The following is a 27704-nucleotide window of genomic DNA, read 5'->3' on the forward strand; positions in this document are numbered from 1 at the left end:
TTCCTTTTTAAAGGTGACTTCTGAGTTGCTGTCTCCCTCCTCCCTTCCACTTCTTCCTGTCCCTTTTGCTTTGTGCATATTAAACGCTCTGCCACTGAGCTGCACTCCACCCCATAAAAATTTGTATTTTTAAGAAGTGAAAGTTAATTTGGAAAATCCTATGTTGACCTTTTTTTGGCGGTGGGGGAAGACATTGAGGCAGGGTCTCCCTTTGTAGCTCAGACTGGCCCTGAACTCATTTACGTAGCCCAGGCTGGCCTCAAACACCCAACAGTCCTCCCCTGAGTACGGGGATTACAGGTGTGCACTATCACACCCAGCTCCCTTAGGCCTACTTTTTATATTGAGTCAGTACCTTGGTGTGCACACAGCAGGAGTGTGATTTATACTCAGGCTCCTTGGTGCATGTAGTCTTGCTTCTTGCAGCACATCCCTTCCCGTCTTCCCTGGCCTGCCAGGCTCAGTGTGAGAGCGCTGTGCAGTCCTAGGTCACGGCCCCTGCCATGCCCTTTACTGGGCTGCACCTCTTGGGGGAGCTAGAGCCGTTTGAGCTCATTGTTCCTGCAGGGTGGGTTACTGAAGAGGTGCTCTCTGATGCTGTACTAGTGAACGAATTACTGTCTGTCTGCTGCTTGTTCTTTCTACCAGGACTGCCTTAGATTATTTTCCAAAGAAGAAAAGCTCACAGATAACAACAGATTTTACTGCAGTCACTGCAGAGCTCGGCGGGATTCCCTCAAAAAGATAGAAATCTGGAAGTTGCCACCCGTGCTTTTGGTGCATCTGAAACGGTAACCAAGCTGGTTTTTTCCTGTTCAGTAAGATTTAGAGGAAGGAACTTTGCGTCTTGTCCAAAGTTACGTGTACTGCCCTGCCTGCTAAGGAAGTTTGGGTTATTGTGCATATCTTAGAGACGTGAGGCAGAAGTGACGACGTGTGCCAGGGTCACTACGTCACGCCTGTCGGGTCAGTGCAGCCAACGACAGCATCGTACATCACGTGGAACTGTATGCACGTGCAGTGTAATTCTAACAAAATACAGTAGCAGTAAACAGAGCATACGAAGAACAGTGTTTAAAATGAGATACTTGGTTTTTAAAGTATAATTTTAAAGATAAAATGTTAATGATCCCAGTGTGAGATGCAGATGGTTTTGGCTTGGACTTTTTTAACCAGTAAAAAACAGCTGGTCCTATAACAGAAGGACTGATGATAGAGACTATAAAACACACACCAGATCTTTTGCTCTCATTTTCTTTCTGTGTTTGTGTAATCCATCTGTGGAGTGGTGACTTTGAGTCAATTTTTAAAATCTTTCTAAAGAAGTTTCTTTTTATTTAGCAGTGTCATTTTTGTTTCAAACAAAACATTTCTATTTGTATTAGCTACTCCTAGGCAGTTGCTTGCGTTAATTTCAATGTGGACGTGTTCAGATTTCTCTTGTGAAAGGTCTAATGAAAGCGTGTTCTATCAGTTTTTCTTTTGAGGGTTGGGGCATTGTAAACGTGATATAAGTCGACTACAGATCTGATAAAAGCTTAATTGTTGAACATTATTATTAAAGGATACCAAAAATATATTTGGTTCAGATTTTAGTATTTTAATGTATTTTATTAGTGCATATTAATTTTCCAAAATTAGGTTCCACTGTGGTATTTCATGCATGCATGTACCATATTTTGATCATATTCATCCCCACACTGCCCTCCTTTACACTTCCTTTCCCCTCCCAATTCGCTTCCTGTTGTCTGATAATAACGGTACTTGTATTTTCATATCATCTTTTTCTTTGTTTCTTTTATAAAGATTAGTATATGTGAGGGAAAATATACGGTACCTGTCTTTCTAGGTCTGGCTTGTTTGCTTAACATGGTAGATGATCTCGAGTCTGTCCATTTTCCTGTAGCTGACATAGTTTCTTTCCTTATTCTGAGTCATACCCCACATTTCCTTTATCTGTTCATCCACCGATGCTCACCCGGGCCAGCTGTCTTGGCTCTCGTCAGCTGTGCTGCAGTAAAGATGGATGTGCAGGTAACGCTAAAGTATGCTGACTGATTCCTTTGGGTAAATACTGAGGAATGGTGGAGCAGGGTTTATGGTAGTTGTATTTTTAGCTTTTGAGGAACCTCCATACTGGTTTCTGTAGAAGCTAATAATTTCTGTTCCCACTGACAAGTGCAGAAGGGTTTTTACCCTGCATGCCTGTCAACATTTATTGGCTTTTCTAGTCTTGAATATAGCCATGCTGACTGGGGTGAGATGAAAAACCAGTGGTTTTGACTTGCATTTCCCTGATAAATAAAGATGGTGAACAATTTTTTAATAAACGTACTAGCCATTTTTACTTCTGAGAAGTGGCTAGTCAAGCCCATTTATTGATTGGGCTTCTTCCTTTTTGGTGTTAAGTTTTATGGCCTCTGCACATTAATTCTCTGCCGTAAAAGTAGCTGGCAGAGACTTTCTTCTGATGTGTAGCTGTCTCTTTGTGCCTGTTTGCCTTTGCTGTGCAGCAGCCTTTAAACTGATGTGGTTTGATGTAATTGTGATGCCACCAGTCTTATCCCTCTTGCCCAGGACTGCTTTGGCTCTTCTGGGTCTTTGTGTTTCCATGTGAATTTCAGCGTTGTTTTTTACAGTTCGGTGAAGAATGTCATCGCAATTTTGATGGGGGACTGCACCAAATCCCTAGATCAGTTTTGGTAATATGGGCCATTTTAACAATTTTAATTCTGTCTATCTTCTAATGTCTTCCATTTCTTTCTTCAGTGTTTGTAATTTTCATTATAGAGGTATTTCACCTCTTTGTTAGTCTGATTCCTAGGAGTTTTTTTGTGGGTTGTTTTTGAGGCATGGGTAAAGCTATTGTGAATGGAATTGTTCCTGATTTCTCAGCTTGTTCATTATTGGTGTATATAGTAGCTAATTCCCCAGTCAGTTTCTTTTTCTAGTGTTTCTTTGCTAATTCTCATTTTTTAAAAATGTTGATAGGTGTTATATTGAAGTATGATCCTTCAATACCTATTTTATCAGAGGCTTCTTCAGTGTCATTAAAATAATGTATTTTTATCCTTGATTCTATTTTTGGGTTATATTACTTTCATTAATTTTTTTATATGTTGAACCATCTTTACATCCCTGAAATGAAACCAACTTGGTAATGATGTATGATCTTATCAATGTCTCGCTAAATTCAGTTTGCAAATATTTTATTTAGGGTCCCCCCCTCTGTACTGTTCAACAGTAGTGGTCAGTAATTTTCCTTGTTATGTTCTTACTTGGCTTTACAGGACAGTAATGACACTAGTCCTGTAGAATTAGTTCGGCCCCTCACTGTTTCATGGAATAGTTGACGTTAGCTTTTCTTTACAGATCTGGTAATCACCATTGAGTCTGTATGGTCCTGGGCTTTTCCTTGTTGGGACATTTGTTCTTGCTGCTTCAGTCTCACGGCTTGTTACTTATCTCTTCAGGTTACGCCCTCTCGATTCAGCTTTAGTGGGTCATATCCCCTACAAGTTTGTCCATTTCTTGTAGATTCCCCAATTTACTGTAATGTATTTTCTTTTGAAAGCGATCCTTTGGATTTTAGCAGTTATTTGTTGTAACATCTCCCCTTTTATCTCCAACTGTGTTAATTTGTCTTTTTTCTCTTTTTGTCTGGATGAGGGTATCAGCCTTGTTTATGTTTTCAAAGAACCAACTCTTTGTTTCACTGATCCTACGTATTGTTCTTTTAGTCTCTATTTCAGTAAATTTCAATTCTGTTCTTTATTCTCTCTACTGGGTTGTTTGGTTTGTTCTTGTTTTTCTAAGACCTTGAGATATATCATTGGTTTATTTTAGGTAGGCACGCATAGCCAGAAACTTCTGCCTCTTAGAACTGCCTGTGCTGGATCCTAGTGATTCTGGTATGCTGTTTCCATTTTCACTTGATTTAATGAATTTTAAATTTTTTGTGATTTACCCTGTGACCCAAGTGAATTGTTCAATCTGTATGTTTGTATAGTTTCTTTTGCTATTTACTTATTTCATCTGATGATTTCATAATGTTGTGAGGAATTTTTTAAATTTTTTGTATTTGTTAAGTAGTTTGACATTTCATGAGCTGCTGAAAAGAATGTCTTCTGCAGTTGTTGAATTCAGTGTTCTATAGGTAACTGTTAAGTTCGTTTGACATATGTTGTAATTTAACTGATATTGATTGATTGATCTAGATGACCTATCCAAAGGGTAAGAGTGGATATTGGGATATTGCAATCACCCAGTGTGAAGGGGGCCTTTGTGTCAAGTACTGTTTATTTCATGCAATTGGGTATACCAATGTTAAGTGTGTATGTGTTTATAATTGTTATATCTTTGTGGATTTTTCTCCTTACCAATAGGTAGTGGCCTTCTTTATCTCTTCTGGCTAATTTTGTCTTGAATTCTGCTCTGTAGGATGTGAATACAGCTACTTTTGCCAGCTTTCAGGTTTATTTCGTTCCATGCCATGTCGTTTTCCATCCTTTCACTTTTAGTCTGTGTGTATGTCTCTGCTGGTGTTCCATGCGGACGGGAAAGGACTGGGTCTTGTTTCTTAATTCAGTTGGCCAGTCTATGTATTTTAATTGAAGAATAAATACCATTTACATTTAGTTATTACAGAAAGATGTACACTAATTCCTGTCATTTTGTTGTTTTTCTAGTGTTGGATTTTCTCCTAATTTTCACTTGCTTATCTGTTTTACCTCTTCTATGTATAAGGTTCCTTTTTCTTCTATGCTTAATGATCATGAATTCCTTTAGTTTATACTTACCTTGGAAGGTCTATTTTTCTTTCAGTTCTGAAGACTAGCTTTGCTGGTTATAGTAGTCTAGATTGGCAACTTTTTGTTTTTGTTTTTGATTTTTTTTTTTTTTTTTTTTTTTTTTTTACTTGAAATACATATTCTGTGCCCTGCTGTCCTTTATAGTTTCTGCAGAGAAATCTGGGGAAATTCTGATAGATTTGTCTTATTAGCAGCTTGGCCTTTTTCTCTTGCAGTTTTCACTATTTGTTCCGTGTTCTGTATTCTTGGCATTTTAACTATGATATGACATGGGGAGGTTCTTTTCTGGTCACGCCTGTTTGGGGTTCCTTGTGCCTCCTGTGCTTACAAGTCCTTATCTTTTTTAAGATTTGGGAAATTTTCTATTTTTTTTTTCACTGAATATATTTTCTGTACCTTTAGTCTTTCCCTTGGTACCTTTTTCTCCATGAAAAGTTCTTAATAAAGTTTGGTCTTTTGACTGTGTCCCAGAGTCCTTGGATGATCACTTTATTTCTTTATAATTCATCAACCTTGTTTTGAAACCTGAAATTTTGTATTGTGCTTGATCCAGTGTACGGTGATGCCTTCTGCTAAGCTTTTTGTTGTTTTTTATCCAAGATTTTTTTCCTCCCAGTATCAGGGATCAAACTCCAGACCTTGTGCTTGTGAGGCAGGTGCGGCAGCACTGAGCTATGTCCCCAGCCCCCAAGATTTCTGTTGGCGTCCTCTTTACGATCCTCCTCTGCCGGAGTGTTTCTTCATGTCCTGCATTGTCTTCTTTAATTTACTCAGCTGTAGATTTGTATCCTCCTTGAACTGTTCAATTCTTTGGTGTTTGGTGTTCATCTGCTTTGCTGACTTCGCACTCGTTCACTGAGGAGTTAGGGACATGGGAGGAGTCGTGATGCCTCGTTTCTCCTATTTCCTGTGATTGCACTGAGCTTTGTCTCTTTTAGAATGGACATGGGGGTCTTCTGAGTGACCAGCCTGCTTTTGAGGGCTTGAGCCCCAGTTCGCTCAGAGAGGAAGAGACATTCTGCAGCAGTGGCCACACTGACAGACCAGATAGTGTGACGTACAGTGAGAAGCAGCAGCCGTACCACCTGCACCGTGGAAGGGCAGGCAGCAGCAATGTGAACGAAAAGGCCCAGATAGCACCAAATCAAAGTCTGAGGTGTCGGGTGGGGTGGCGGGACCGTGGGAGCAGCAGCAAGTGTTGTTTGTTTGTTTTTGGTACCGGGCATTGCGCTTGCAAGGAAGGCAGTGGAACCGTTGCCTGCAAGTGTTTTTTTGTTTTGTTTTGTTTTTTAATTTTCTCCCTGCCCCCGCTGAAGCCCTTCCCCTCCCTACGTACAAAATCTTTGTTTCCATTTTTCCTTCTATTTTCACTTTTTTCTTGTCCTTTCTTTTCTCCCTCCCTCTTCTAGCAAGTGGTTTTTAAAAAGGAAGAAAGAGAAGTAACAAGATACAAGACAATTAAAAATAAGTACAGTAGATAAAAATCATAGATAAAGACAAGTAAATGGGGTAAAAAAGGAAGGAGTCGGAGGAGACTCCTCTGTGCCCAGGCGCTTGGCTCAGTGACGTTTTTGGGAGCTGTGTGACCGGGGAGGAGCAGCGGGGAGACACCCTGGAGCCTGTGGCGCTTCGCGTCCACAGTGGCCGCCCAGTGGGGGCTTTCTGGGTTTGCTCCTGCGTCCCGTGGTGAGCTGTGCACTGCTGCACAGGCCCCCGTCTGTGCCCGTGGACGCGGCAGGTGTCCAGCAGTGCAGCCCAGACATGTTGGTGGCAGGGGAGCCGGGCAGTCAGTGCCTGGGCCTTGGTCTCTGCACATTCACCGCACAGCCCTCCACGGCCTCGGATCCCTGCAGCTCACACCTCCCCAAGGGTCTGCAACCAACCTGACACTGCATCGGGGGGTCCGAGGGACCAGGAGGGTGAAGTGTGGCTATTCTGTGACTTCGGGGCCCGAGTCGCTTACTTTCAAACCATAAACCTGCCCAGATGGCGCCTGGTCGCAACATCCAGACACACACGGCCAGCACTGCCATGGTTTTCCAATCCAAAGCCCTCTGCCGCACAAGGAGCCAGTCAGTAAACACCCATGCGGGGTTGCAGCTTGCAGTCACGCAGCCTTTGCCCTCTGCCACTGCTGCAGGCCCTTGGCTGCCTGTGGGTCTTCTCCCTGCCTACACCTCAGGTTGGCGCTGAGGGCTGCTTTGCACTTTGCTCTGTTGCCTTTACACACTTTGTAGCTTTACTGTCACCTCTTGATCTCCACAGCTTTTCCTCTCTTTCCTCAGAATATATGAGGTGTGACTGAAAAACACAGGGAATATTTTAAAGTTTATTACAGTAAAAGACGCATTGCTACGAATCCCCTCAGAAGAGCCCCCTTCACTTTGAACACACTCGTGCCATTGTTCTTGTCACTGTCTGACTTTAGTTGCACTGTCATGCTCCCTCAGTGTCCTGACATGATTCGAAGTGCTTCTCCGATATGTCAGTCATTTTCCCTGGGAAAGAGCCTGAAGTCGCACAGTGCCACATCTGGCGGATAAGGTGGATGAGGACACAGTGTCACGTCTTTCCCAGCCTGCCTTTCCTTTGCATGGCACTGGACAGCAGCATCCAGTGTACTTTTTATTGCACCTCATAAAGACACTCAGGAAGGAAGACTCCAGAACTGCTTCCGAAAGTGACAAGACGAGGGGATAAATATGATCAAAATGAGGGCGGGTTTGAGGGGATTGTTGGCAATGTCTTTTACTGTGCGATACATTTTTAAAGTTTAAATATTCACTGTGTATCTTCATTACCCCCTGTAGTTTCTTTTTCTTATTTTGGTACTGAGGATTGAACTTGGGACCTTGTGCTTGCCAGGCAGGCAGCAGCACCACTGAGTTTCCTTATTTCTACATCTTATCTCTTCTTACTCCCAGCTTCACACAAAGGATACTTTTCTGTCCCATTCTTTTACCCCAGTAGTCCCCAGAATGCAATTTTTAAACAATAATTCAGGGCCCGTGAATGTAGCTCAGTGGGCAAGTGGTTGGCTTGCATATGTAAAGTTTGGGGTTCAATCCGTGTCACCGAGAGGCCTCCGTATTTGGGGGTGTAAAGGAACCGGGTGCTGCAGTGGACGCCGTTATCTTGCAGTGTCTGGCTCTGGTTTCCCACGCCTACTCGCCGACTCTGGAACTGCTCTCCTGCATGCTCTGTGGTGGCCCATGTTCTGGGCATGCGGGTGACCACTGGAGAAGCCTTGCCAACAAGCCCAGCCTGCAGAGGAGTCTGGGACCCTCGTGTGGCCCTTCTGCTGTGCTAGCTGATGGACCTTGATGTAGCATTTAATTCTTACCGCCTCAGTTTCCTCATTTGTAAAATTCTGGGTCTTTGATTTGAAATGAACTTTAAGGTCATGGCTGAAAATCCAGCTGCTGAATGAGTAAGGATTTTTTCTGCTGTCTGAGTATCATTCCTGTAACGTTCTGTTCTACAGTTTTTCCTACGATGGCAGGTGGAAGCAGAAACTACAGACATCTGTGGACTTCCCACTAGAAAACCTTGATTTGTCACAGTATGTTATCGGTCCAAAGAACAGTCTGAAGAAGTACAGCTTGTTTTCCGTTTCAGTAAGTATCTCCTTGAACTCAAGACCTTGTGTCCAAGCAAACTAGTAAGACAGGAGTCCGGGTGGCCCCTCAGCACACCGGAGAGAGCAGCTTGTGCCCGCAGTGCCCGGCTCTGTCCTCACGGGTGTCCATCTTGTTTTGCACAGAATCACTACGGCGGGCTGGACGGAGGCCATTACACTGCTTACTGTAAAAATGCAGCGAGACAGCGGTGGTTTAAGTTTGATGATCACGAAGTTTCTGATATCTCTGTCTCTTCTGTGAAGTCGTCAGCAGCGTATATTCTCTTTTATACATCACTGGGACCACGAGCAGCTGATGTCGCCACATAAGGCGATATAGGTGACAGCTAGTTAGGTTCTCCAGAGCTCAGCCACACAACCCCTGAACTGCTCCCAAGGTAACAGGTAGCCAGGTGGGCCGTGTAGAGGATTCCAGGCCCGGGAGCTGTGTTACTAGACTGTCATTCAGGCCAGCACTGGTACCAGAACTGACGAGAAACATTAGCAGGCATCGCGGTAAGCGTCCCTCAGAGGTACCAGTTACTTCAACACAACTTTTTTAGTCTGCTCCAAGGTTAAGATAATTTACTAGCAAAGCATTATACTACTGGTCAAAGAACCACTGTAACCTTCCTTTTCCCTCTCACTGTTATGGCCTTTTCCCATTTCTACCCCAGCTCGAGCCACTGTGATGCTCTGGACGGCAGAGCAGGTAGGGAGGTGCGCGTGCGTACGTCTGCACACTTGCACACCGGCGCAGTGCCCGTAGTCGTGTGCTCTTTCTGTGATGCCTACAGCTCAGAGGACGACTGCGTTTTTGTTTGTTTTGGCCTATCCTGAGTGACTGCAATGCTTTCTTAGGGAAATGACAGGGCAAAGCTATTTTTCTGTTGGCTTTGGGCTGTATTTATGCACTAAATCTTTATTCTAAAAAAATATATGGATAACTTTCTTTAATTTTTTTAAAAATAAGAATCTCATTACTACATTAAAATCTTAATGAGAAAAATAATGTAAACCCTGTCAGTCTTCTGTCTTTAATGGTTTGATCAGTGTAGGACAGGCAGGAGGGCTTGTGCTGGGTTAGATTTTAGGCTGCTTGCATGCACATTACCTGTGCACCCCACCACTCGGGCTCTGAGTTGAGCTCCGACCCTGTAGAATCAGAACTCGACTCCACTCTTCTCAGTTGTGGCTCCAGAACCGTGTGCAGCATTTGTGATCCTCGATGCCCAGACTCAGCCTATCACGAGTCACCCCGGGGCCAGGCATCGGCCCGTCTGCAGCGTGGGAGACGTGCAGCCCTCCTGTGAAGAGGTGACAGGGGCGTCTCATCTGGACACTGGCACGTGAGCATGGCCTTGGGCAGCATGAGCCCGGATTGTGAAAGGTGAAGCTGACACCTTGTTCTGGAGCAAGTGGAAAAGGTGTTGGAATCTCGGCTCAGTGTTTTCAGGTCACTTTCAAAAGCTGACAGCCATTTGAGCAAAAAAAAAATTTGTCAGTGCTGAGGCTCAAACCCAGGGCCTTGTACAAGCTACGCAAGCAGTCTACCACGGAGCTATCCCCAAGCCCAGGGGCAGGTGGTAGCTCTACGAAGTTGCTTTAGAAAACAATTTGCTGCTGGGTGTGGTGGCACACGCCTGTAATCCCAGAACTCTAAGGCTGAGGCGGGAGGATTGCCATGAGTGTGAAGACAGCCTGGGCTACACAGTGAGATTCTGTGTCCAAAACATTTTTTAAAACTTGAATGCATGTAACAGATATTTTATGATAGAAAGCTGTAAGAATAAACGCTGAATTTTAGAACTTGAACTCACTGAAGAATCACTGCCTTGAGGCCCCACCCACTGGCTTTGTATTATTTTCCTGCTTGATCCACGAAGCACAGACCCATCTTTAAGAAAAGACACCAGTGATACAAGTAAGTTGGAAGAGTTTAATGATGGAGCAAAGCCTCACCACCACTTTCTGATCAATTGTTTTGCACTTTTCCGGAAGGAGCCTTTTCCTGGCTCTTGCATTTCTGTACAGGTTTAGAGAAGGGCTCACAGCTGTAGAACAGCAGATAGGCTGTAGTGGTTTGAACCGAAGTGTCTGCAATCTCACTGACCTGCGTGTCGTCATAGCTGTACCAGGCCTGGGTGGCTGAGTTCCTGCAGAAAGCAGTGTAGTGGCCGCCATCCAGGTCGCCAAAGTGGTTCTGGGGGTGGAAGGAAGGCGGACTTAGTGCTCACATGCAGATGCTGCAGCCACAAAGCAAGGACAGACACACAGACACGGACACGGGAACTTCAGATTGATCCATACTAAGTTCAAGGGGAGTGATGGCTTTGTTAAATCACACACATGGGCTAACGCTGGCTCTCGGTGCAGGGGAACCACCCGCTCACTGTGCCCACGGGTTTTGTTGTGAACGCTCCTCCTGTGAGGGAGTCTCGCCAGGATCTGTCAGCTAATAAATACTGTGCACTTACCGGACATCAGCTATTAGCCTAAAGGACTAACTCATGATGTCTTTCTAAATATAGGCTAAGTCACGAGAAAGGGTCCAGAGGGAGGGTCGCCAGGATCTGTCAGCTAATAAATACTGTGCACTTACCGGACATCAGCTATTAGCCTAAAGGACTAACTCATGATGTCTTTCTAAATATAGGCTAAGTCACGAGAAAGGGTCCTTAACGTTGGACAAGTGTGTATTGTTACAGCATGGTGTGAAGGGACAGCACCTGTGCCACCACCAGCTTGGCTCTAAACCCTGTCCCACTTATTTTGGGGGGCAGGGATTGGACACAGGGTCTGCTGTAGTTCAGTCTGGTTTGAATTCACTGTGTAGCTCAGGCTGGCCTCGAACTCAGGGCAGTCTTCCTACCTCAGCCTCCTGAGAGTGGGGATTTTAGGCGTCTACCACTATACCTTGCTGTCCCATTCTCTTTCATCCATGTCTCTCCTGAGCCAGAAGAGGAAGCCAGGCTTGCAAGAACTGAGTGAGTGTGGTGTGGAACTGTGGTCCGCAGACCAGGGCCAGATCCAGCTTGCTGCCTAATTTTGGATCACTGGTGAGTAGGAATAGATTTCACATTTTTACATGATTGAGAAGTTCAGCTTTTTTTTTTTTTTTTAAAGATAGGGTCTTGCTATTAGTTCAGGCCAGCCTTGACCTCACTATGTAGCCCCAGGCTGGCCTGCAACTCACAGCAATTCTCCTGCCTCAGCCTCCTGAGTGCTAGGATTACGGGTGTCATCCAAATATATTTTGTCACAGGTGAAAATGACACGAAATCGAGTTTAAGTGCTCCGGGGGCATAAACACGCCATTTGTTTCCCAGTAGCTCCTTTCACGCTTCAGCACAAAACTGAATAAACAAGCCCTGCAGCCCACAAGACCTAAAATACACAGAGTGACTTTACTGACCCCTGGGATGGGGGAGAAACGGGTTAATAGCCAGTTTCAGCTGTGACTGCGATGACCCTGGAGAAGTTACTGTAACCCTGCTGAGCTTTACTTCTGGTCTGCTAATGTGACCAGTCTTACACAGCTGCCACCAGATCCGGATTAACAGAACCAGCATCGAGGAGGGCATGAATGACACATTCAGGTGTGCTGGAGGACACCCAGAGCAGCCCGGTGTCACTTGAGAGATTCACCCCCTCCAGTGTGGGGTGCAGTGCAGGGAGGAAGTTCAGTCACGGCTGAGTGTCATGGTCGTGCTCAGTTCTGATGGATTTTTTAACTGACATAATGAGAAGGTGAGGCATCTTTCCAGACTTGCATCGTCAGCCCTGTGGCAGGTAGTGACCCAGCCTGAAGGGCTGACACCGCAGTCCTGTCAGCGTTGCTGGGTAAACACAGTAAGCACCTGAGAGTTCAGGGAGAGAGATCCCAGGGGGCCGGGCCGCACGAGACATTAGAGAGTAGCGTGGTGTGGGTGGCGCCCTGTGACTGCCCGGAAAAGAGGCAGGGGCCAGTCTCCAGCCAAGGGGCTGGGTTGGAGAGGTTACACAGGGGCCCTACAGGTAATATCTTGGGCCCTGAGAGATACGAGATTGGACTGAGATCAGATTCATCTTTGATGGAAGGATCTGGGAGGGAAAAGGGTCTGCCCTCTAGCACAGTGGGAGCCTCGACTCAGAGAACAGAAAACTCCCAGGAACTTGTCACCACAGATCTGCCTTCTCACCCCTTGGGATTCAGATCCGCGCCATGTGTGCAGTCTGCAAATCCTGTGATGCTCACGAAAGGTATTTCTGGGGTACCTCGCCATGGAGGATTTCTTTCTAGATTGCTGCACCTTAAGTCAGCCATACACAAAAACCCCAATGAAGTTGAGCTTACTGTTCAGAGTAACACGGGGAACAAAGAAAAGGTTGCTATCCACAGTGAGATTAAACTCCCCCAAGTACTTCAGATAATTTATCAAGTAGAGACTGCAAGTAAAGTATATTTGAAGTGACTCACAACGTTTAGGAGAAGGAAACTAACCTCCGAAAAACTAAACTTCTAGAAATGAAAATTATAATACTGAAAAGTTTAGTGGCAAGACTTAAGTAGTCACAAAGAATTAGACAGTGAAGAAACTACAAAAATGAAGCGAGGGAAATTACCAAGAGTGGAGTAGTGGTGGGAGAGTACGTGCTAAAAGGCATGGCAGAGTGAATGAAAATGCAATATACATGCGGTAGAAATTCTAGGAGGGGAACAGCACATAGCAATGAGGCAATATTAAAAGTGATAATAGCTAAGAGTAACAAAGACCATCTTCAACTTTAGGAAATGCAATAAATCAAAGAGAAAATACTGCAGAATGAAAAAGGCAAGGAGAAAAATCTTAAAATCAACCACAAAGACAAGACAGATTGCCCTTACCTAAAAATGACAATCTGCAGTAGTTCTCTGGAAACAGAAAAGTAAGTTTCAGCCTATTCCTATTTCTAACTGAATCATCATTCAAGATGAAAATAAAGACGTTTTCAAGGACCGAGAGACTAGGCTAAAGGACCCTCACCAAGGCGGGGGCGGGGGCACACGCCTGTAATCCCAGCTCTTGGGAAGCTGAGGCAGGAGGACCACAGAGTGTCTGAGGCCAGCCTCTCTGCACAGTGAGCGGAAGGAAGGTCAGGGTCAAGACTACATAACAAGACCCTGTCTCCAAAAGAAAACAAAAAAAGATTACTGAAATGAATAAAGGACGGAGAAACCATGCATAAAAGAATGATTAGCCCCCCCCCCAGCAGTAAGTATATTCATTCTTCTATTGTCGGGACAAAATGCTGGATACCCACAATTTCGAGGAGGAGAGATACACTTTGTGGCCAGCGTTATGTGCAGCAGCCAGGCCCCCACTTTGAGCATGGAAGCTACAGCCTTTGCTGCCTGGACGACTGAGCAGAGAGAGCAGCTTAACTCATAACTGCCATGAAAGCAAAGAAACACCCAGGGGTAGGGGTCGATAAAGGGTCAGTATCCAAAATATGTAAAGAGTAAGAAAACCATCTCATTTCAAAATGGGCAGAGGGCTGGGGATCTGGCTCAGTGGCCCTGCGCCTGCCTGGCGAGAGCAGGGTCCTGAGTTTGATCCCAGGCAACAAAAATAAACAATGCAGAGACCCCAAACATATTTCCCAAAAGACACAAATGGCCCCCGGGTTCACGAAAAAATATTCGGTATCACTGAACATTGGGAAATGGAAGTTAGAACCACAAATACTACCTTATACTTCCAAGAATGATTCATCAAAAGGATAAATGGGGGCCGGGGATTTAGCTCAGTGATTCTGCCACCTGCTTCACAAATGTAAGTTCCCGAGTTTGATCCCTGGTACCAAAAGGATAAATGGTAACAAGCCAGGCATGGAGGCTGAGGCAGGAGGATTACAAATTCAGTCCAGACCTGGGCAACTTAATGAGACCCTGTCTCACTAAAAAATACATTTAAATAAAGGACCTGGGATGTATCTTAACGCAACGGCCCTGGGATTGAACCATCCCCAATATCAAAAAGAATCAGGAGGAGGAGGATGAAGGAAGAGCAAGATGGGGGAGAGTGGAAGAAGAAAAAAAAGGGTGGGAAAAGAAAAAGGAACTCGATACACATCAGTGAGGATGGGCAGAAAAGGGAACTGCACACAGGTGGGAGTGTGAACCATTATGGAAAACGAGTTTTCTGGAAAAACTGAAGCTAACACCATGTGCCAGTGATAACGCTGAAATCCTTTCCTGAAAGGAGATCCCTGCTCCTGTGTCTGTTACAGTACCGTTCATATCTTAGGTTCTTTTCTGGTGGCTAAGACAAAATGCTTGACACCCAACGTTAAAGGAGGAAAACGTTATTTTGGCTCAGTCTGTAGAGGTTTCAGTCCATAATCAACTGGCTCCAAGGAAGGGTGGCCTGGCAGAGGGTTGTTGCAGAGCAGCCAGAACAGCAGTAGCAGCAATAAGGAGCAAGCGACCAGTGCGTGACCAGCCTCTTTCTGTCCCTTACGTCTTATCCAGGCTGCCTACCCTTAGAAGCACTCACATGCTGGATCCCAGCATCACACATCCTATATCCAGCCAGCTCCCAAAAGCCCCGCCTATGACTGCATGAGGCTTTGGGGCCATCTACATGCAAACTGTAGACATTCACAAGAGCTAAGTGTGCCCACGGATGGATGAATGGATAAAGAAAATGTGGTAAGCACATGTGATGGACTGCTACTGAGCCATAAAAAGACAAAGTTTCATTTGCAGACAAGATGGATGAACTTGGAGGACATTGTGCTAAGTAAAGTAAGCCAGGCATAGAAATACAAGTACCACATGATCTCATTTAACTAAACAGCCAAAGTCCTCAAAGAAGAGACAGGCGAGAGGGAGTTGCTGGTCAGGGTAGCAAGTTTTAGGAGAACAATAAGTTTTTGAGATCTACTGCACAGCAGGTAACTAATTAAAAGTTAAATTTGAAAATAGCTAAGAGTAAATTTTCAAATATCAGTCGCACACAAAAATAGGTAAACCAGCTTGACGTAACATGCCACACTGGACACAGATGAACACACAATGCCAGCTATGTAAGTAGTGGGACGCGGGAGCAGAGCTGCACACGTGTGCAGGATGACAGGCAGTGCATGACGCATGCTGTCACATCGGAACGTTACACACGGGGCTCTGAACGTAAGGTGAGAACACGGAACACCTCCTCCACTTTCGTGCCTGAAACATTTAATAGTTTTTAAAGTCTTTCTAGAAACCAGTCATTTGAGAAGCGTTCAAGGAACTAGACTTGTATGACTGCTGTTTTCAAATATTTGAAGGAACAGCCTATGTAGAAAATGGATGTTCTGCCCAGTTGAAGGGGTACCAAGAATCAACAAATGGGATTACATCAAATTAAAAAGCATGCACAGCAAAGGAAACAACCAACAGAAGGTAGAGACAACTTAAATAGAAAGGGAAAAATTTTTGCCAGCTAAGAACTAAAATTAGATCCTCCAGGGTAGGAGAAAGAAGGGAAAAGAAAAACTGCCAGAAAAGGAAAAAATGGAAACAAAGTCTTTGTAAATAGGGAAGGGTGGAGGGGGTGAAGGGAGGGCAGGGGAATGGGGAAAAATAAGAACCAAGACCTGTCATGTAAAGGTGCAAGATCCCAATGATGAATGTAACTGTACTGTAGACCTAAAATGTATCAATAAACTCAGTGGGGAAAAAATTAGACCCTTCAAATTTAAAGACTCATTGATAAAGTGGGCATCTGAAGCCCACTTTTAAACTAAAGAAGTACAAAGGGCCAATAAATGCATGAAAACAAGTTCAACATCTCTGGCCATTAGAGAAATGCAAGTTAAAAGAACACTGGGATTCTCTCAAGAACGACTAGAAATGTCAGAATGTCAAGAAATCAACCAATAAGAGAGCTCGAGTCTGGTGGGGAGAAAGAACACTTCATGACTGGTGAGCCACTGGAACCCAGTGTGGAGATTTCTCTAAAAACTACAAATAGAAATTCCATTTACCCAGTTTCCCCTTCTAGGTAAAGAGTTAAACATCACACCTCAGTGACCCATGAGTCCCCACGCTTACAGCAGCGTGATCTCGGAAGCGGCCTGCGTGTCCAATGGCTCTGCCACAGAGGATAAAGCTGAGCCGTGTGTAGGAAAGTGGATGCACCTTGGGACCACAACGTTAAAAATCAGAGACAAGTTTAAATATCACATGGCTTCTCTTACACGGAAACTCAGTATATAAAGCAAGTGTAAGAGACAGACCCAAGGAAAAAAGAAAGGAAACAATGACCGGACAGCGTGGACAGCGTATCTGAGTGTACCTGATTTCCACGATGCTTGTGGCCTCGCTGTGCATCTGTACCCTGGGTATGAGTTAACTTTTCAGGGGCTTACAAGATAACCACCCAGACCTGACGCTGAGGGGTGAAGGAAAAGGAGTAAGCTGCGCTGTTTGTGAACCAGCTCCCCAAATGCGTGTAATCGTGTACTGCAAACATGTATCAATAAGGACAAAGAAAATGGGTGTTCTGCTTTGATAACGTACACTGACAAGCATCTGCTCACTATAAGCCACCTATAAATTGTGATAAAATATTAGGAATAATTCATTATCACGGTAAAAGACACTGCCATTAATCGTCGTCTGCCAATCCCCCACTTCAAACACACATCCCATGGCTCTTACCACTTGGGAGCAGTTCTGGGGTCCTCTTTCGTGAGTGTTGTTACTGGTGCATTTCTAGATGTCCCCCAAAGCTTCCTGCGCTCACAGGTAGAGCTTTTCAGAGGAAGCTGGATCTGGGGTGTGTGACTGTGGACTAGGGCTGTGAACACGGATTAAAGTTGCGATAATTAATCTGCCCTCTGACTGGGTGTGGGTATCTCGGGAGGCCCGGGGGTGGCGGGAGAGGCAGAGGCAGAGGGAGGCCGCCAGCTGCTGCTGCTGCACGAGCTGGATCTGGTGAGTCAGGTGGGTGAGCACAGTGCCAGGTCTTTACGAGCCTGCAGCCTTTCTGTCGGATGGCGCCTGGCAGCGGCAGTCACCACGTTTGTGATCAGAGACGCCCAGGAAAGTACTCCAGAGCTGCTTCAGAAAGTGGTGAGCCACGGGAGAGTGCTCTGAGCGAGGGCGGGACGTGCACGGGGATTCTTCGCAATGGGCTTTACATTTTTCAACATTCACCGTATTTTTACCCCGAATGGTACCACTATGGCTGTGAGGGACAGAATTAGGACAGGCAGGGAGAGTTACAGGGGAGAGCAGGGGCTGCGCCCTGGAGACATCTGTGGCAGTGTGGGCGGAGCAGGCAGAAGGCGCTGGGGAAATGACCGCACTCGGGACTCCTGGCCCCTGATCTGGAAATGGGGTGACTGTGCCCACCCCAGCAGCCTGCAACGGGGAGCGAATGGCTACCTTCTACAAGGGCTCCGAGCAAACCATCGGCCGGCGCACAGACAGCCACCCTGAGCAGCGTGCACTCCAGGGCGCGGATCAAGGCTGCAGAAATCTCTTACGGAGCTGGACCTGGGGGCGCACGCCTGTGATCCCAGCTCTGGGAGGCTGAGGCAGGAGGACTGCAAGTTTGGGCCCACCCTGAGCAACTGAGTGAATGAATAAAAAATAAAAATGGGCTGGAGATGTAGCTCCATGCAGAGGCCCTGGATATGGGGAAAATCAGAGATAACAAAGCGTAGAGACTGAACCAAAACGTCTAGAATCTCCTCTAGGAGCTATGCGAGCAGCCGTAGCACACTCACCACCACCGCCCAGAGGCTGTATTTCGGGTGCTTCCGCAAGGTGGTGCAGATGGACGGCGTGAGGTCCAGGTTGGTCAGCGGGTAGTGAATGTCGGTCCTCAGCTTCCTCTTCATCTGGCCCTGGACGTCAAACCTGTAGAGGGGAGGCAGGCGGTTCATGGAGGGAACTCCACAGACGCTGCATGCACAGCTGATGCGTTTGAAGGACGACCGAGCGTCTCCGGCACAAATTGCTTCCCTTCATCTAGATATCTAGGAAGCCCACATCCAGGCCGCGTGTGGTGGCGCACGCCTGTAATCCCAGCACTCGGGAGTGTGAGGCCACTCTTGGCTACATCATGACTTGACTCACTGGGGAAGGGGAGAAGCCACAGAGACGTGGAGCCACTGCAGGTTGCTCTTTCTAGAGTAAGATGGAAACTTGTTTTAATTTGCATTTCTCTGGCTACAGAGGCTGAGCACTTCTTTTATGTTTTATGTGGGCATCTGCACTTCTGTGAAGCATCTATTCAGTTCTCTTATTTTTTGATTGGGGTTTTATTTGGGCATACTAGTTTTTTAAAGCTCTTTATATATTTTAGATACAAGTCCTCTGTCGCAGGAATGGCTAGCTAAAAAGTTTTCCCCATTCTGAATGTTGTCTTTTTGCTCAGGTTTTCTGTGTTGTGCAGAAGCGTTCTGACATGGTCTCAGTGGTTGATTCTTGTAAATGTTTCCGGAGCAAATGGGATTCTGTTCAGAAAGTCGTCTCTGGGGCGGGGGATGTAGCTCAGTGGTTTTTTGCCTGCCTTGCAAGCACAAGGACCCGAGTTCAATCCCCGGTACCAAAAGAAAAGGAAGTCATCTCTGTTCTTATGTCTTTAAGCTTTACCTATTTTCCAACAGATTAAGGGCTCCTGGTTTAAATTTTTTTTGAAATGCCAATTTATTTCTACTTTCTTCTTTCAGAAAACCAACAGCTGGAGGGTTGGGGAGATTTCATTAATTTGCTGAATTACAGTTTGGGTAAGACAAGAAAACGGTGAAATAGACATGACAGGCTGACAGCTCTGCTCCAAGAATGCCGATCGGTGATGAAAGCTCGCAGTTACATATTCCTGTCTCTACACTGAGTAACATGAAGGATGTACGTGGGACTGTACGAGTTAGCAACCCTGGCCAGCAGAGGAGCTGCTCTGTAAGTGGGATCAAAGCACATAAAATTCCACAGAAGTTGTCTGATCTACGGTGTGAGGAAGACAGGTCAGCGGTTCTCACGGGTGGTTATTTTGTCTTCCAGAAAATATCTGGCAACACTTAGAGGTATTTCTCTGTTGTCAGGGTTAGGGAAGGAGCCGTGACTAGAACCTCGTAGGAAGATTAAGCATCCTACAGTGCACAGGACAGCCTTCCTTTATTCCACAAGTTTTCCAAGGCTGAGCAAGCTTAACAGAGACAAAAGGCATTTCAGTATCGTTACATGAATATATGCAAGCGTATTATTTCTATGTTTACATTTAAAAAGCCAATATTTAATTACACATGACCTGTCCTACATGCCAGCAATTAAAAGGTTGCATTTGTACCACCAAAACCAAAGAGATCGGGCCCAAAACGCCTTCAGTTTTCCATTCTTGCATCCACAACTGAGACCAGACTGTGGTTCTGTACAATCCAGGTGTAAAGCAGGTGAAAATTTCTGATAACGAGAAGCCAGTGCAGTAAAAGCAGCCTCGGCTGTGCCTGAGCACCAGCGGATGTCCCCGCAGAGATGCCGACGGCTGTTTTCAGCAGCAACTCCTGGTGGTGTGGAAGGAGCACGTGCGCTGACGCAGCGGTGTCTTCAGGCTGTGCAGCGGCACCGGAGCGTCCGGAGCCCCAAACTTCCGTACAGCTCCAGGCCCTCTGCACCCTGTCCCGTGACAAAACATCTCTCGGGATGAAAATGGTGCTTGGAGCTCCAGCTCCAGGAAACCCGGTGAGAGATAAAGGACTGATGCAGGAGCCTGCACCTCCAGCCACCATCACGTGAGCATCACTGGGATCTAAAATCTGCAAGTTTCCCGCAGCACGAGCGGCCGTGTACTACACGATCAGGGCCCATGCTTCTGCACCGGACAGTGACCTGGCCTGCTGCCGTTAATCATACTCTTAGGAACAAAGGACTGACCTGATTGTACGCCCCTTTTTTCTGGTACTGGGGATCAAACTCAGGACCTTGCACCTGTCAGGCAGGTGCGGTGCCACTGAGCTCCATCCCCAGCCCTACTGTACCCTTTTGTCTGAAACATCAAAGCAGTTTCAGAAACAATTCCAAGGGGAACCCTTCCCCCGCAGCAACCCCAGTCAACTGGTCAGCTTCTGACTGGGGACTCTGCTGCCCCAGGACCACAAAGGTGGGAGGAGACATAGGCCTGACATCTGGTTTGGACGCCGAGTGTTGCTCACTGACCTGGCCTTCATCAAAACCTCTCAGCACATCAGCAGCAACACTGCAAGGGGTATTTTTATACCTTCACCATCCAGCGACACAATCCACTTTCTCCTCGGAGAAGACGATCCCAGACCAGCTTTCCAACTCCAAAAGGAGTCACTGAGCCAATCCTGTGATGAAGACCCACCGGTGCAATCTGGGTGTTGGCACTATTCCAAAAGAGCAAAGACCCTTTTATTTCTTATTAACCGCCGGCACAATCCTGAACGTGCAAGGTGACACTCCTCAGGACTGACCCTCGGTGACTCGCATATGGTCAGACAGAGCAGAGCTTCCAGTCCGTAGCTGGCTGTCTCCACGGTGGGGCAGTGTGGCAGAGGGCAGGCAGGAGGCACATTTCCATCTTCACCCAGTCTCAGTTGGGTGTAGCACATGGTGAGGTGTGGGTCCAGACTCAGTCCTGTGTGTGTGGACGCCGGCTTTCCCAGCACCGTTTAGTAAACACGCTGCCTTCCCTCCAGTGTGTGTTTTGAACCCTTTGCCAGGGCCCAGATGGCTGAATGTGGCTGGGGTTGTTTCTGCATCCTGTTTCATTGATCCTATGTCTTTCTGTGCAAGTACCATACCGTTTTTATCACTGGAGCTTTGAAGTCTGGGGTTGCGATACCTCCTGCTTTGCTCTTTTCCAGGATTGCTTTTGCTATGCTGTTTCTGTAGGAATTTGATTGTTTTCTCTGTGAGGAATGCTGCTGGTACTGTGTTTGGGACTACACTAAATCTCTATGTCAGTTTTGGAAGTACGGCCTTCTTGACAATATTGGCTCTGCCTATCCAGGAACAGGGAACATCTTTCCATTTGCTGATGTCTTCTTTGATTTCTTTTTTCAGGGTACTGTAGTTTTCACTGTAGAGGTCTTTTGCTTCCTTAGTTAGGTTAATTCCTATGTATTTCATTTTTCTTGATGCTATTGTGAATGACAATACTCAACATAACGCTGAGTGAAATATGCCAGACAAAAAAGACAAGTATTACATGATGTATTTTTTGTTTTGTTTTGTTTTCTTGAGACAGGGTCTTGCTATGCATTTCAGACTGGCGTTGAGTTCACCATGCAGGCCAGGCTGGCCTTGAACTCATGACAATCCTCCTGCCTCAGACTTCCAAGTTCTGGGATTACATGCGTGCACCACCATGAGGCGTGATGGTGACCGTGTTTCTCTCTGGGGTAATAAAAAGTTTTGGAAATTGTAGTGATTGTTGCCTAACATTGTGAATATAACTAATGCCAATGAATTATAAACTTAAAATTGAAACAATGCAGATGTTATGATATATATGTATATATACCAATTTTAAAAATTAATAATGCAGCACACCATATACCATTAGATTATATGCTTTAAGAGGGCAAATTCTTGGCATGTGAATTATGTCTCTGTAAAGGTGTTTGAAAATAGCTGCCCACAAACTGCCAAATACATACCTTTTTAAGTGAAAAATAATTATTTTTGGTGCTTTGGAAATACTGGCCCTCACAGCTGTTTCCTGCTTGGCTTCACAAAGGGAGCAATGGATTTGGTTGTTGCAGGTCAGTGTGTCTTGTTGGAAAAAGCACTGGAGACAGTCCTGTGGGGAGAGAAGCACGTGGTAGCCATCTTGGCACAACTATGGCCTGCGGCCTTTTTATTAGAACTTGAAAGAGCGTCTGCAGCACGCTCCTAAAGGCTTTGCTCATCAACAAAGCCAGGAGAAAACTGGGTTGGTCACAGGCTACAGCCCAGAGAGCTGTAAATTCCACCCAGCAAAAGTACCAAGAACACTGCTTTCTCCCTCAGGCACTGAGACGGATGTAAGCAGTTGCCTCCTTAACGTCCAGCTGTTGGACATTTCTGGCTTATTTCAAAATAGTCCAGACTTCAAAATTGCCACTAACAAAGCCAGGCAGCTACTTGACAGGACTCATCACTGACATGATCTGGTGACTGAAAAGGGACCACATCTCTGGGTTTGGGAATGGCTTCCCATAATAAAGCTGCAGAACAGAGAAAAATCGGGTGCTACATCCACGGGAGATTTCCTCAATGCAGTCAGGACCCTGGTTCTGCAAACGGTTTACCTCACCAGGGAGATGAACACAGATTTTGTTTTCAGTAGACTTGGCTAGCACTTCATTTAGAGACTGTTTGGGGGCCAGGGCTGTGGCTTAATGGTAGAGTGTTGGCTCAGCATGAGCAAGGCCCTGTGTTCAAATCCAGCATGGGTGGGGAAGGAATTCACAACTTACAGCCAACACGTTGCTTTTCAAAACAAATCATGGGCTTTCTTCTTTTTTTTTTAAACCTCTGTGATGGTTAAACTCAACTGTTAACTTGATTGGCTTGGGAGCTGCAAAAGCATGTCTAAAGGGCTCACAGAAGCACGCCCGTGGTGTCTGTATCTAGTCCCTGGCCCTTTCATCTCTGGTGCTGCTCCTCTGCTATTTCCTGGAGACCACCCCACCGGTCCACCATGATATTTCTGCCTTGGAACCACCTAACCATAGACTGAACTCTGAAACAATCAGCCAAATTACACTTCTCCATTAAGTTGTGGACTTGATTACCGAGTGGGGTCACTACTGTGACTGTACTTGATCGTATGGTTCCAAACTGTATGGAACTAGTTTGTAGGAGGAATTTGGAAAGGTTTGGAAATACAAGGCTACAGAAGCCCTAGAATGCTGTACGCAGAGTCTGATGATTCTAACAAGGGCTTAGAAAACCAGAATGCTAATAAAAATGCAGACAGTAAAGGCCAAGCTCAGAAGGTTTCAGAAGGGGGCTCTGTTAGGAATAGGAATAGAGAGCATATACTCTGGCAAAAAGTTTGTGTACATTTTGCCCACATCCTGAGACTTTGGAGGAGACTGATGTGGTGGAAGAAATTTCAAGTCAGCTCAACATTCAAGCTGTAGCATGGGTATTGCTGGTTGTTTTTAATCCACTTTTATAATGAAAATTGGGAACAAAACCAAAACAGAAAGATTTGAAATTCTGGCCTGAAATAAAGTACATGTAAAATTAAGGATATGTGGCTGCTGAAGAGATTAGCACCATTAAAATGAAACCAAGTAGGGCCAGGGATTTAGCTCAGTGGTTCCAGTGCCTGCCTCCTAAGCACAAGGGCCTGAGTTCAATCCCTGGTACCAAAAAAAAAAAGAAACCAAGTAACTTGAATGGGGACAAGAACGATGCCCTGAGGGCATAGGGCATCTTAGGAATCAGCAAAATCTCATCTATCACAACCTCAGAGGTACAAAAGTTTAAACCTTTGACTTAAGAGAGAGTTCCTGGGTCCCCTACTTGAGAGGGGCTGTCTAGGGAACTGGCTCCCGAGATTCATTTCACTGTGCTCAGCCATCCATGCTGCTGCCATGGTCCAAGGAGGCCTGGCTACTGCTTACACTGGTAGCAAACCCTGGCATCAGCCACATAATACTTGTTTTGTAGGAACACAGGTGTGCAAGAGCTGTGCAATAATGGAGGTGCCACTGGGATTTTTATTTTTTGGTTTTTTGTTTTTGGTCCCGGGGTCCTTGAACTCAGGTCCTTGCGCTTTCAAGTCAGGTGGTGGAACCACTGAGCTACATCCCCATCCTGCCAGAGAGTTTAGAAGGAAGGCCTGGGAGGTCAGACAGCATTCCAGAAAGGGAAGTAGGTGCAGTTGCAAGAATGAAGCTAAATGGACAGTGGAGGCTCCAGGAAGCTGGAGGTGCCACCTTCTCCGGAGGAAAGCTGAAGGGTATGAGCGGAGCAGCACAGGAGAGGGGTCAGGTGGGCACAACCAGCAAAGCCGCGGGGATGGGGATGCCCAAGTCCTCTGGATGCTGGACATGGAGCTACAGGGCTCAACATTGCTTTGCTGCGTTTCAGTTCAATTTTTTCACATCCTTCTGTTCCTCATTTTGGGAATGGGAATGTTTACCCTTTATCACTTAAGTAATTTGTTAGGGAGTCACAGCTAAGAGTTCGTCTTAAGTTTCAGAGACTCTGACATGGACTTCTGAGAAGTGCAGAACTGTTGAGAATTTGGTTGCATAAAGGGTGGGTGTATCATGTTAGAATGATACAAATGACTATCATCATTTGGAGATTAAGTATGGTTTTAGAAGATGTGTCTGGGTGTCAGGTTGACGAGGGTTACTCTTAACTGTCTGCTTGACTGGCTTCAGAGAGTGCTTCAGTATGTGTCTGGGTGGGTCGTGGAGGTGTGACCTTGGAGTCTATGTCTGGTCTCTGGCCCCTTGTAGTGCTGTTCTCTGATTCCTGGCCACCATCAAATGAGTAGTTTTTCCCACCATGTCCTTCTGCCATGAACTGAACCCTCTGAAACCATAAGCCAAGTTACAGCTTTCCTCCTATAAGCTGTGGATGTCAGGTGTTTTATAGCAGCAACAGGAAAGCTGACCAATATACCTAAAAAAGCTCCAAGAAAACACAGGGTAGGGCAAAAAGAAGCATCCAAAGGTAGGCTGGGTACAGGGGTACACACCTGTAGTCCCAGCTACTCAGGAGGCCGAAGCATGAAGATCAGACGTGTGAGCCCAGCTCGGACAATTTAGTGAGACCCTGTCTCCAAAACTCTTAAGACACAGCATCCAAGATTAAGAAATCCTACCTGAAGAGTGCACTCATACTCGGATGGGATGGGGAGGGAGAGGACGGTGAAGACTTCATTCTTGTAGGTGCAGTTCTCACACTTCAAACACACGATGCTGTAGCTGAGCTCCCCTTCAAAGAGCCAGGTGATGATGGACGTCTCACCGGCAGTCGCCTTCCTGTGACACCTTGGGGTAGGTTTTTTCTCATGTGACCTTCTTCGATGGTACTGGGTCAAGAGACAAATTCCTCCAAATCAACTCCGGGTTATCAAAAGCATTTTTGAGAACAACTTTCTCTATCAGAATGATACACGCCCAACAGAAACCACTGAGTTGCAGGTTGAGACAGTGCACAGAGTAGAAGCTTGAGGTATACAACGTGTGTGCGTTTGCTCCTGAGGAGAAGCGGGGCAGTGGTCGTGGTGGCCCCCGACTCGGGTAAAACACAAGCCCATGGCCACAGAAGCTGACAGCCTGTGCTCAGGTGATACAGGGCCCTGGACATAGTTGCCACACAAGCTGATCTAGTCTAGTCTAATCCCTACAGTTTACGTTCCCTGCCTGTTCTCCTTTAATGTACAGGAAATACTTTGCGTTTTTTGAAACAGGGTTTCACTATTGTAGCCCAGGCTAGCCTTGAACTTGCAGCAGATCTGTCTCAGCCTCCCGAGTGCTGGGATTACAGGCTTGGGCCATTGCGCGCAGCTGGAAAACACTTTTCAAAATAAAAGCAAGGAGAAAATGTCACACCTAAAGTGAATCTTGTTTTCACTGTCATAAGTGGCTACCTAGTTCCTGTGTCCTGTGAATACAGGCACCCGATTCCTGGCCTGGCTTTACGTCCACTTTCTTGCCGGGGACAAGCTGGTGGTCATTCCTTGGCCCTCAACAGCAGCTGGCCGTGTACAGGCTCAGTGGGCCAGGAGCTTTGTCTTGGACCAGGGTCAGCACAGGGCTGTGGGGACAGTGTTGTCCTCTTCCCCATTGTGGTCTGAAGTGTGGATTTCTGGGTAAAGAAACTACTTGTCTTTATAAACACAAAATGTTTTCTGCATTTTTCTGGTAATGGTGAAAGAATGTGAGTTAATGAAGTTTTACTTAGTTTTGAAACACAGGAAAACAATTCCTCAGGCACCGCGAAATTGCGGCCTGGTGGCCCCAGCCTGTCCCCTGTTCCCAAGATGTCTCTCGAGCCCATGCCTAGTGGAGGGCCGCAAAGGTCACAGCTGTGCTCGGGGCCAGCAGGCTCTGTTCCCTCTGCACCTCGGTCTCCAGCCCCTCATTTGTCATGTGGCTGTTTATTTCATTTTCCTGCGGCTGAGCACGGGGGTCTACACTGTGCTGCTCCCACCTGGAAAGCTAATGGCCCTGCAGCCGGGCGGGGACAAAGTCATGAACACAGGGCGGAGGCAGGCATGGAGGGGAAGGCACAGTCTGCACCCAGCAAGCACCTGGGGTGGCTGTGCTCAAAGCCAGCAGGAGTCACTGCCTGCCCGATTCGCAGAAGCTGTGAAAATTCAATTTGTGGTCTGTCATTAGATTTTTGAGACAGGATCTTGCTATGTAGTTCAAGTTGGCCTGGAACGCGCACTGATCCTTCTGCCTCAGCCTCCCAAGGGCTAGGATTACAAGTGCGTGTGCCACCACGCCCAGCTAAAGTCTTTCCTACGTGCCGTTTGTCAGTAGACACATTCTTACATAGAATGTGACGGGTACTTTTAAACGCCGGTCCACGAAGCTTTCCTCTGTAAGGAGAACTGGTCTCTCGGGTCCGCCTCTGGCTGGTGACTGGAATGCCAGTCTGGTGGGTGCGGCTGTGCATCCAGACGTGAAGGGCTGTGCAGCACAGCCCAAGTCCTGCCCGGCACTGCACGCAGCAGACGACACGACACGTGAAGGAAGCCTGAGAGGCTGGAGTGGCTGCTGAAGATACACAAGGAGTACTACTCAGCCAGGAAGGGGGATACGGACGCACCTTGAGACCATCGAATTACGTGCAAGCAATCAGACACGCAGGCTTAAATGCCGCATACTGCACGGTTACTCTTAGCCGAGGAACCCAAAGTGTAAATAAAGAGCAAAATAAAAGATAAAAGGAAGTAGGGAGATGGATCTTCTGCAAAAGGGAAGGGACCACGAGATGGAGGAAGAGGCCGGGCGGGTGAAAGGAATTAAGCTGTGTCCGCAGGCGCACCTGGGCTGACCCAATCGGAAAGAAACCCTGGCAGGCCCCGGGGCTGCTCACCTTCCTCAGCGCCTGGTGCAGCGCGTCGAGCGCGTAGATGAGGAACTCCTGCGCATCCTGCGGCGCCCTGCTCGTGAAGGCGGGGTGCAGGCGGCCGAACGCGGCCCGGAACTGTTCGGGGGACACGCAGTCGGCATCCTCCAGCCACAGGTCGGTCAGCAGGTAGGCGAAGGCGGTGGCCACCTCGCTGCAGTCCCTGGGCCAGCGAGGGACGGAGGAGGCTGAGGTCCGGGTC

The 27704-nt window shown here is 46.5% G+C and overlaps 2 protein-coding genes across 2 annotated transcripts in view; one reads left to right on the plus strand and one right to left on the minus strand.

Annotated features, from left to right (window-relative positions):
• The window catches only part of Usp8 (ubiquitin specific peptidase 8), a 55616-nt gene extending 45496 nt beyond the window's left edge, over positions 1-10120 (plus strand). The window contains exons 18-20 of the mRNA XM_010638666.2: positions 649-791; positions 8296-8428; positions 8575-10120. Coding sequence (XP_010636968.1) covers positions 649-791; positions 8296-8428; positions 8575-8760 — 462 coding nt within the window. The 3' untranslated portion in view covers positions 8761-10120. The remainder of the gene's footprint in view (positions 1-648; positions 792-8295; positions 8429-8574) is intronic.
• Positions 10121-10355: 235 nt separating this feature from the next.
• Usp50 (ubiquitin specific peptidase 50) lies at positions 10356-27703 on the minus strand (the record flags this gene model as incomplete). The annotated part of the gene is made up of 5 exons (XM_033765326.1): positions 10356-10633; positions 18172-18304; positions 22069-22211; positions 25242-25451; positions 27470-27703. Coding segments are annotated over 5 exons (948 nt in total), but the record flags the coding sequence as incomplete, so codon positions are not given.
• Position 27704: the final 1 nt, after the last annotated feature.

This window comes from Fukomys damarensis, unplaced genomic scaffold, assembly GCF_012274545.1.
Source record: "Fukomys damarensis isolate Sample0158 unplaced genomic scaffold, DMR_v1.0_HiC HiC_scaffold_17, whole genome shotgun sequence".
Taxonomy (NCBI): Eukaryota; Metazoa; Chordata; class Mammalia; order Rodentia; family Bathyergidae; genus Fukomys; species Fukomys damarensis.